Source organism: Lynx rufus, unplaced genomic scaffold (genome assembly GCF_022079265.1).
Source record: "Lynx rufus isolate CCGP_SWC_20201006 ecotype Redwood Valley unplaced genomic scaffold, mLynRuf1.p SCAF_2, whole genome shotgun sequence".
Taxonomy (NCBI): domain Eukaryota; kingdom Metazoa; phylum Chordata; class Mammalia; order Carnivora; family Felidae; genus Lynx; species Lynx rufus.
The window spans coordinates 144,592,060-144,603,703 of NW_025814834.1; the positions used below are offsets into that span (position 1 = coordinate 144,592,060).

General features: G+C 36.2%; 1 protein-coding gene across 1 annotated transcript in view; it reads right to left on the bottom strand.

The window, feature by feature from the left end:
* Positions 1-9,395, bottom strand: part of BRDT (bromodomain testis associated) — a 67,665-nt gene extending 58,270 nt beyond the window's left edge. The window contains exons 1-3 of the mRNA XM_047084891.1: positions 9,204-9,395; positions 8,276-8,413; positions 3,924-4,038 (exon numbers count right to left, since the gene is read on the bottom strand). Coding sequence (XP_046940847.1) covers positions 3,924-4,038; positions 8,276-8,413; positions 9,204-9,392 — 442 coding nt within the window. The 5' untranslated portion in view covers positions 9,393-9,395. The remainder of the gene's footprint in view (positions 1-3,923; positions 4,039-8,275; positions 8,414-9,203) is intronic.
* Between the last annotated feature and the right edge of the window lie 2,249 nt (positions 9,396-11,644).

An 11,644-nucleotide genomic window follows, 5' to 3' on the forward strand; every position in this document is an offset into this window, starting at 1 on the left:
ATCAGCTCACTCCAACATTCCCTTCATGCCTTTGCTGAAATGTTACCTTCTCAAGCCACCCTATATATAGAACAACTTTCTCCTTCCACTCCCACCACTTTCTTGTTCTCTTATTCTTATTTTTTTCTTTGCCCTTATCACATTTGACATAGAATATATAGATATCCCTGACCCTCCAAATTCTTAACAAACTCAGGAACCAAATATTTTTGAATATATTTTAAGACAGGGCTGGTATTCCTCAATCTCTTATTTCTCATTACTCACTAACTAAAACTTAGGAACCAAAGAGACTGAGATAACCTCCTATCTTTTGATACTCCAACTGTGGCTCTTTGAACCCAGGAGCTAAACAGATAAGTATAATGAGAAATACTTACATTTACTTAATGTTACCAATTTCCTCAACAAAAACAAAAAGCTCTGTGAGGGGAAAGGAACTTTGTTTTGATCTCTACAATATCCCTTGTGCCTAATACAGTACTTGGGACATAAGAGGACTCAATGGATATTTATTGTATGCTTATTATGTATCAGGCCACCATTCTAGGTGCTCGGGCACAATAATGAACAAGATAGACAGTTTCTGTCCTTGTTGACCATATTGTCTAGTATAAGAAATAGAAAAAAAAAAGTAATCAAATTGATTACAATTGATGCTAAGCACTAGAAAGGAAATAAATGGGAGTACTGACAAAAGACAGAGACCTACTATAAAGAATATAGCCAAAGAAGTCTCTTTGAAGAGGTATCAATTCAGATGTTACTGGAAAGAAGTAGCCAGCCAGAGAATGGGGTGGCAGTAAAACTGTATTCCAAGACAACCAGTAGGGAAAACTTCAATGAGTGAGATGAAAGTAGTTCAGGATGAGAATAGAGAAATGGGCAAAGATTTAATCCCAAAAGGCCACGGTAGGAATTCAGACTTCATTTTAATATGAGAAGCTATAGAGGAGGTTTTAAGCAGGTTAATGATGTATTTTTATTTTTTGATGTATAGTTTATTTTTAAAAGACTGCCTTTGCAGGGCACCTGGGTGGCTCAATCAGTCAAGCGTCTGACTCTTGGTTTCAGCTCAGGTCATGATCTCGTGGCTCATGGGTTCAAGCCCCACATCAGACTCTGTGTTGATGGTGGAGCCTGTTTATGATTCTCTCTCCCCTCCTCTCTACTCCTCCCCTGCTCATGCTCTCTCTCTCAAAATAAATAAACTTAAAAATAAATAAAAATAAAAGACTACTTTTGCTATTGTGTAGAGATCACAGAACAATCGAGATCACAGGGGCTAAGAAGATTGTAGCCCAAGTTAGTATTATTGCAAAAACAATCTTAGGATTGAATTCAAATGATTACTAATGAACAGAAGGGGAGAAAGAATCAAAGAAGGAAGGAATCAAGAACAACTTCTATTCTGGCTTGAGTAACTGTTTATTAGTACCATTTTCTGTTATACAGAATAACCTAAGAAGTTCAGTGTTTAACTATAAGCAAGGTAAATGAGAGATGTGTATAAGACATCCAAGTGGAAATGTCCAGTAACTTGAAGATAATAATTGGTTTCTCCGGGAGGACTGTGTTAGAGATATAGATTTGAGGATTAATAGCATACATATGGAATTTAGAAAAAGGATACCTAATATCAAGCCCTGAAAAGAAAACCCCAATACTTTAGAAATCGAATAGAAAAGAATAGGGGCACCAGGGTGGTTCAGTCAGTTAAGTGTCTGACTCTTGATTTCAGCTCAGGACATGATCTCATGGTTCGTGAGTTTGAGCTCCATGTCGAGCCCCATGCACTAAGAGTGCAAAGCCTGCTTGGGATTCTCTTTCTCCTTCTCTCTCTGCCCCTCCCCTGCTCTCTCCCTCTCAAAAAAAAATAGTTTGTTTTCAGTATTTAGAAAAGAATGATAATGCCAAGAGGACTACAGAATGGGAAGCTCACACAACTAGAGTGTGCACAAAGAATAAAAAGGCATTTCAAGAAAGAGACAGTAGCCTTCTAAAGCAAATACTGATTAAGATCAAGTAAAATGAGAATAGAAAAATATTAAATATTGTCACATGAAGACTGATCCAGCTCATGAAGGCAATGGCCCAAAGTGACAGAGAGGGAAAGGATCCTTTTATAGACCTTTGCTCTAGCTGATCCCCCTGCCTGGAATGTTCTTCTTTGTTCAAATCTTAACTTCTTAATGAGGCCCACTCTGAACCCATCATGTTTGTTTGCCTCTCTTTTCCTACTACGATGTAAACTCCAAGATGGCAAAAGTTTTTGTTTTGTTTGATATATCTCAAGAATGCTGACCAGTGTGGTGGCACCTAAAAGTTACTCAAGTATTTCATCTATCAATTCAGTTTAATGTACTAAATTTAAATTTCTTCTTTGCCATAATGTATCAACACATAACTACATTATTTGGCTGTCATATGACAATTTCCCTACCACTGTGCATAAAAATGACATGACTCTGGCAGTATAAAACTCCTAAAAAAAGTTATTTGGAAATTCTACCAATCCTTCAAGACCAAACTCAGCTTCTATCACCCCTAAAGCCTTCCCCAGCTTTGCCAGTGTGAATTTCTTACTCTTTTGGACTATAGCACATACTATGTGTAATTTCATCTGACATCTATTATAATGCATGTCTTATTTTTTTTTTAAGTTTTATTTCTAACTAAAATGTAAATTGAAGCTGAGAGTTAGGTTGGTTATACATCTTTGTAACCATCACAATATGTGCATTTTAAGTGACAAACATCCAAATACATTAATGACAGAAAAACAAAGTCAAAGAACTTTTGTCTGACGGAATCTTATGCTTTTAGCAATAATCTGAGCATCTGAAACAAGTAGCTACAACTTAACCACCAAGAAAGTATTAAATATTTTTTAAGGGAAGCATTCTAAAGATAAATAATTTTTACCATGCTTGATAATTTAAGTCAGCAATAATTATCACTTTAACAATTTAAATGGCATACTGATATACTCTTGCAGAACCCTAGGCCATTTACTGTCAGACTTAAGAACAACCTTTTCCAAAGGTGAGAATCAAATAATAACTTTAATAAACAGTGAGTATCTCACAGGATTGGGTAAAGCTTTAAGTCATGACCCATCTTAAAGATCTATCAACAACAAGGAAAAAAGCACACATTATTATCAATTAAAACAATCTTATAGTGGTATAAGTCTCCTATATCCCAGCCACTTAACTATATACTTTACAAACACAAAAGCTAAATATTTTCCTGATATTATACATGAAGAAACTAACATGGAATGGTGATTAAGAAACTTAGCCAAAATGTACACCTGCAGTGATCTAAAAATAAACCAACATTTCATCTATGACAACTTTGGTTAACCTCTACCATAAATCCAACTGAATACCTAAGATTAGTTTTGTAACTCCATACTTAAATATTATGATTATTAGCTGTAAAATATTTCCCTCTAAAGTTTGTTTGTTTGTATGTTTTGAATTAAAAGATAGGAGAATCCTCAGACACAACAGTAACATTTCTTTCTTAGCTATGGGATCTTTGGTACAAGGAACATTGAAAATTTTTGCCCTCTTATTAGTATAGCACAGATACAAGATCCACTAAAAATACTAATAAATTTATGGGGTGCTTACTATGTGAATGGCACTGTGCTATAGGAAATCTCAGAATTCAAGGCCATAATCGAGACAATCCTCTCTAATCTTTTATGATAGCCATCCTTGTTTTCAAAGTTTGCCTTACTGTTTAAATGGACACCTCATACCAATAAATAGGATATAGAAGGACTTCGGATTGCCTATCTCCTTTGAGGGATTTATTTAGTTCTAGTCATTATATTTATACATGCACATGTACACATTCATATAATATAAAACACAGAGAAAGAAAGAAAACATAAAACTTTTCTGTCTTACCTTTCTTTATTCTTTCCTTACCACCTATAATTTGTTCTTCTTGTGGCATCTGAGATAATTTCTGCCTAAACAACTTCTCTAGAGCTTGTGCCATAAGAACAATGTCATCTCCAGGCTAGAAAATATATAAGATTACAACATGGTCAACAATTCAGGCTACCTTAGAGAAGACAGTGACACAGTACTCTTAGTATTTACTAAACAGTATTTATTGCTTCTAAATTAAGTTTACAAAATAGTGCAGTGGCTCATATTTTAAATTCTAACAAGTCACGTTAGAATGTAACATGTAACTTCTAAAAATAACCCAGGTAGCCTTTATGAGTAATAGAGGATTACAATCCAACCAATCCTACTAATACAGAAAGGTTTTAGAAATTAAAATTTCTACCTCACAAATAAGTTAAAATATATTCATGGCTGTGCAAAGTATATGACTTGACTTGATGTGATTGTTTTCAATTAACTGTAAGTGATAAAATGACACTGCAGAGCTAATTTAGTTTTTAAATCTTTTTTTAAATCTTTTATTCTGAGAGCATGTGTGCATGGGCGCAAGCTGGGAGGGACAAAGAGGCAGGGAGAGAAAGACTCCCAAATAGGCTCCACCCTCAGCAGAATCCCAGGGTGACCTGAGCCTCACCTGAGCCAAAATCAAGAGTTGGTCACTTAAAATGACTGAGCCATCCAGCCGCCCCTTTTTTTTTCTTTCAGTTTTTTAATCTTAACTACCTGCTTGGAAGTCTTCCACTTGCTTTACTCACTACTGATAAAAAGCCTAAAGCAGAGAACACTGACTTCGAGTTAAGTATGTCAGGAAAATTACTGAACTTCATTTTAATATGTTAAATGTAAAAATACACTTGACATTGTTAAATTAAAATGAAGTTTCCAATGGCACTTTCAGAATACCATTAGTTCTGATTTTTTAAAAAAATTCATATTGACTAAGAGTCTTAAATTTTTTATTTTATTTTTATTATTTTATTTATTTTTGATTTTATTTTTAATTTTTTAAAATTTACATCCAAATTAGTTAACATATACTATATATACATATATATATATATATGCATGCCACATCTTCTTTATCCATTCATCCACCGATGGACATTTGGGCTCTTACCATACTTTGGCTATTGTTTTTTTTTTTTTTCAACGTTTATTTATTTTTGGGACAGAGAGAGACAGAGCATGAACGGGGGAGGGGCAGAGAGAGAGGGAGACACAGAATTGGAAACAGGCTCCAGGCTCTGAGCCGTCAGCACAGAGCCCGACGCGGGGCTCGAACTCACGGACCGCGAGATCGTGACCTGGCTGAAGTCGGACGCTTAACCGACTGCGCCACCCAGGCGCCCCTGGCTATTGTTGATAGTACTGCTATAAACATGGGATGCATGTGTCCCTTCGAAACAGCATACCTGTATCCCATGGATAAATGCCTAGTAGTGCAATTGCTGGGTCGTAGGGTAGTTCTATTTTTAGTTTTTTGAGGAGCCTCCATACTGTTTTCCAGAGTGGCTGCACCAGCTTGCACTGCCACCAATGCAAAAGAGATCCTCTTTCTCCGTGTCCTCGCCAACATCTGTTGTTGCCTCAGTTGTTAATGCTAGCCATTCTGGCAGGGGTAAGGGGTGGTGTCTCATTGTGGTTTTGATTTGTATTTCCCTGATGATGAGTGATGTTGAGCATTTTTTCATGTGTTGGTTGGCCATCTGGATGTCTTCCTTGAAGAAGTGTCTATTCATGTCTTTTGCCCATTTCTTCACTGCATTATTTGTTTCTTGGGTGTTGAGTTTGTTAAGTTCTTTATAGATTTTGGATACTAACCCTTTATATGATATGTCATTTGCAAATATCTTCTCCCATTCTGTCAGTTGCCTTTTAGTTTTGCTGACTGTTTCCTTTGCTGTGCAGAAGCTTTTTATTTTGATGAGGTCCCAGTAGTTCATGTTTGCTTTTGTTTCCCTTGCCTCCAGAGATGTGTTGAGTAAGAAGTTGCTGTGGCCAAGATCAAAGAGGTTTTTGTCTGCTTTCTCCTTGAGGATTTTGATGGCTTCCTGTCTTACATTGAGGTCTTTCATCCATTTTGAGTTTATTTTTGTGAATGGTGTAAGAAAGTGGTCTAGTTTCATTCTTCTTCATGTTGCCGTCTAATTATCCCAGCACCATTTGCTAAAGAGGCTGTCTTTATTCCACTGGATATTCTTTCCTGCTTTGTCAAAGATTAGTTGGCCATACATTTGTGGGTCCAATTCTGGGTTCTCTATTCTGTTCAATTGATGAGTGTCTGTTCTTGTGCCAGTACCATACTGTCTTGATGATTACAGCTTTGTAGTATAGCTTGAAGTCTGGAGTCTGGGATTGTGATGCCTCCTGCTTTGGTTTTCTTTTTCAAGATCGCTTTGGCTATTTGGGGTCTTTTCTGGTTCCATAAAAATTTTAGGATTATTTGTTCTAGCTCTGTGAAAAATGCTGGTTTGATAGGGATTGCACTGAATATGTAGATTGCTTTGGGTAGTATTGACATTTTAACAATATTTGTTCTTCCTATCCAGGAGCATGGAATCTTTTTCCATTTTTTTGTGACTTCTTCAATTTCTTTCATAAGCTTTCTATAGTTTTCAGTGTATAGATTTTTCATCTCTTTGGTTGGATTTATTCCTAGTATTTTATGGGTTTTGGTGCAACTCTAAATGGGATCGATTCCTTGATTTCTCTTTCTATCGCTTCATTGTTGGTGTATACGAATGCAACTGATTTCTGTGCGTTGATTTTATATCCTGCGACTTTGCTGAATTCATGGATCAGTTCTAGCAGGTTTTTGGTGGAATCTTTGGGGTTTTCCATATAGAGTATCATGTCATCTGCGAAGAGTGAAAGTTTGGCCTCCTCCTGGCTGACTTGGATGCCTTTTATTTGTGTTTTCTGATTGCAGAGACTAAGACTTCCAATACTATGTTGAATAACAGTGGTGAGAGTGGACATCCCTGTCTTGTTCCTGACCTTAGGGGAAAGCTTTTAGTTTTTTCCCATTGAGGATGATATTAGCATTGGGTCATTCATATATGGCTTTTATGATCTTGAGGTATACTCCTTCTATCCCTACTTTCTTGATGGTTTTTATCAAGAAAGGATGCTGTATTTTGTCAAATGTTTTCTCTGCATCTATTGAGAGGATCATATGGTTCTTGTTAAGAGTCTTAAATTTAAGGTGGCACTGATAGTTTGGGAACCAAATTTCTATTACATTTCAGCATCACTAGTGATTTTGAGTAAATGGGATGCAAGTTTTAAAATATTTAGATATGGAACAGCTTAAAAAGGATGCAGTACTCTAGGCAACAGGAATACTATATGGAGAAAAAGCTTAATACACAAATCCAGTTTTACGGATGAAAGCAAAAGTGAAAATTAGGGTCAAAATGTCCACGTACAGTATCAGACAAGCGAATGCATCAACACAAATGCAAACACTACTACTGGAATAGAACACAGTATCTTTAGGTTAACTTGCCATGTCATGAAGTTTAGATGTACGTAATTTGTTTGAATCCATACCATGAACATTTAACTTAGATTGGTTTATCATTTATAACTGAAATGGCAGAAGTATGGTAAAGAACACATAAATGATACTTTATTCACAGAAACCAGCTATCATTGGCATTTTGGCTCAGGTTATGTTCTCATGGTCTGTGAGATCAAGTCCCATGTTGGGCTCTGCACTGACAAGTCCCATGTTAGAGTCAGCTTGGGAATTTCTCCCTCCCTCTCTGCCCCCCTCCCATTCACACACATGCTCCCTCTCTTTCCAAATAAATAAATAAACATTTCAAAAAATGAAAAAAAAAGAAAACATAAAAACCATTACAGGTATTCTGGCAAAATTATGGCAAACAGATCGTGAAAAAATATCGATACATGAAAATTATGAAATCCAGCAAAAAAACCACCCCTATCCTTAAAAATATGTAAAATACCGCAGGGGCGTCTGGGTGGTTCAGTCAGTTAAGCGTCCAACTTCGGCTCAGGTCATGATCTTGCTTTGGCTCAGGTCATGATCTCACGGTCTGTGAGTTCAAGACCCGCGTCGGGCTCTGTGCTGACAGCTCAGAGCCTGGAGCCTGTTTCAGATTCTGTGTCTCCCTCTCTTTGACCCTCCCCCGTTCATGCTCTGTCTCTCTCTGTCTCAAAAATAAATAAACGTTAAAAAAAATTTTTTTAAATAAAAAAAAAAATGTAAAATACCCCAAATCAAGGTATGAAAACTGAAATCAGCACACTTTTTATTCACATCCTCTATATGTAAGACCAAAAAAATAATCAAGTATAACATAAACCTTACATACCTTGTTGTATAAATAGCAATTTGAGAACATTATGTTGAAGTCTTCTATACACTCTGAAGCCTTCATATAATATTTATGTTCTAAGCGCTTCTTAATTGTATTTAAATCCATTGGGGTTTTTATAATGGTGTAATAATCCTGTGGTTTTCATGAAAAAAATTCTAAATGTTAGTAGTAAGAACAAATTCATTACAACTATTGGTACACAAAGAAATTTAAGAAGCTATATACGTGTAACTAGAAAGAGCAATTGATTACCTTTAAAAGGCTATAATCTAGAAAACAAAACTTTTGTGATGAGAAACAAAGCTGACTGCCATGGCATTTTTCTTCAGAGAAAAAAATAAACAACAAATAAGACTAACAAAGACAAGAACATAAGAGTAGAACTATCCTGGAAAATAAAAAGTGAAAGGCGTGAAGAAAAACCTAGAATTTAGGAAGTATGACAGACCCAGAGTATAATCCCAGTGCCATGGTTTACTACTTAACAAATTACTTAACCGTTCTGTTACCAGATGGCTAAAAATTCCTAACAGAAGACCTAAAATTGAATTCTATGTATGATGCCTCTAAGTCTTATGTATGATGCTTCTAAGACAAGAAGTGTCAAGAGCAACTTCATGGAGAAGGTGACATTCATGACAACCTTGCATCAAAAGGTCAAATGACACATTAAAAAAAAAGTGACACATTCTATAACAAGAAAGCATTAACTATAATTTACTACAAACTGTTAAAATAAGAATTAATGCTTAGAAAAATGAGCTTTGTCATTTAAAAAAAATGCTCATTGGGAAATTCTTCAGTGGTACGGAATAAATCGTCTTTATTAAAGATATTTTATAATATTAAAGACTAGTTTATTTCTTTTAGAGATTTATGGGATTTTTCTTTTATAGTTAACATAATCATAGGACACACTTACAGGCAACTTTAGTTTCACAGCATCGACAGGCTGCTGAAAAGGCCAGGAAAAATTATGCCTCCATAAAGCCTTCAGGACAACTTTTTGTAGATACTGCAGTTGATTTGTCAATCGCCCATTTTTCTTAGTATTTATATATTCTGGTGGTGGAGGGTTAACAATTGCTGTTTGTCGACTTGACAGAGACATTCTTAACTGCGTCAAACACTGATAGTACAATGTTGCCTACAAATACACGTCCTTAAAACACAAATACAAAACTAAGTTACTTTCAAAGCACATTTAATATAGTTTCTATAGGAACTAAAAAGGGTTAAAGAGTGGTATTATATTTTGCAGTACATCATGATTAAGACAAAAAAGCCAAATGATAAATGAATCCATTTTTACATAAATACAAACCTTTTTCTATGTAAGTACTAAGAGTTCTTTCATTATGTATGCCTTAGTTTTGGATGATTTAAGGTATTTAAAATTTCGCAGTATTTCTTCTGCCTTTCTAAAACACACACTGAGGTCTTAACAGGAAAAGTCTGTAAGTTCCTGGTAAAAAAGAATTAACAGGAATGTTTATAGTTACTCTACAATTATTAATTCAGTGAAAGAAGAAAGGCAAAATAAAGGATTTTTCTGGCTAATTTAAGTGATTTATTTTTTTTAAGTAGGCTCCATGCCCAACGTGGGGCTTGAATTCATGACCCTGAGATCAAGAGTCACATGCTCCAACAGAGTGAACCAGCCAGGCACCCCTAAAGTGTGCCTTTTAAAACCTATTAGAGGGGCGCCTGGGTGGCGCAGTCAGTTAAGCGTCCGACTTCAGCCAGGTCACGATCTTGCGGTCCGTGAGTTCGAGCCCCGCGTCGGGCTCTGGGCTGATGGCTCAGAGCCTGGAGCCTGTTTCCGATTCTGTGTCTTCCCTCTCTCTCTGCCCCTCCCCCATTCATGCTCTGTCTCTCTCTGTCCCAAAAATAAATAAACGTTGAAAAAAAAAATTAAAAAAAAATAAATAAAACCTATTAGAAATATGACACATATTAAAATGCTAGTCTTGGGGCGCCTGGGTGGCGCAGTCGGTTAAGCGTCCGACTTCAGCCAGGTCACGATCTCGCAGTCCGTGAGTTCGAGCCCCGCGTCAGGCTCTGGGCTGATGGCTCAGAGCCTGGAGCCTGTTTCCGATTCTGTGTCTCCCTCTCTCTCTGCTCCTCCCCCGTTCATGCTCTGTCTCTCTCTGTCCCAAAAATAAATAAACGTTGAAAAAAAAAATTAAAAAATTTAAAATGCTAGTCTTTAGTGCATATTACTCTATCTAAAGTAAAACTTCGTATTTCAGTAAGACAATATCTAAAATTCCTACACAGCATTATTACTTTAAGGATAAAAGAGCAAAGGTACTACGAAGTACATCAATGAAACAAAAAGCGAGTTTAAATAAATTGTCCATTTTTTTAGAACAGTGTTAGATTTAGCCAGTGTATTTGTTTGCATTAAAGCAGTGTTAGTTAGGGGCACCTGGGTGGCTCAGTCGGTTGAGCGTCCGACTTCAGCTCAGGTCATGATCTCACAGTTCATGGGTTCGAGCCCCGCATCAGGCTGTGTGCTGACTGCTTGCTCAGAACCTGGAGCCTGCTTTGGGTTCTGTGTCTCCTTCTCTCTCTGCCCCTCCCCCACTCACACTTTGTCTCACTGTTCCTCAAAAATAAATGTAAAAAAAAAAAATTAAAGCAGCGTTAGTTCTCAACCACGTATTAATCACTTCTGGATCTTTTTAAAGAAATTGTGATAAAATACATAAAATTTACCATTTTAACTATTTTTAAGTGTACAGTTCAGTGGTATTAAGTATACTCATTTTTGAGCAACTAATCTTTAGAACCTTTTCATCTTGCAAAACTGAAACTCTATACCTATTAAATAACTCCTCATTCTCTGTTCACCCCAGCCCCTGGCAACCAACATCCTGTTTCTACAAATTTAACTACTCTAGGTATCTAAGTGGAATCATATAATATTTGTCTTAGTATAATGTCCTCAAGATTAATCTATATTGTAGCATGTCAGAACTTCCTTCATTTTATAAAGTTCAATATTTAATTATCTGTATGTCACATTCTGTGTATCCATTCATTTCCTCAACAGACACTTGGTTAGCTTCCGCCTCTTGGCTATTATGAATACTGCTATAAACATGGGTGTATAGTTATCTCTTCAAGACCCTGCCTTCATTTCTTATGGATACACCCCAGAAATGCAGAAGTGAGAACTGCTGGACCACATGGTAATTTTTTTTTTTTTTTGAGGAGTCCCATACTGTTTTCCATAGCACCAGCAATATTTTACATTCCCATCAACAGTCTACAGGGTTCCAATTTTCTCCACCTCTTCACAACACTTTTAATTTTATTTTTTTTATTAAAAAAAATTTTTTTTTAACGTTTATTTAT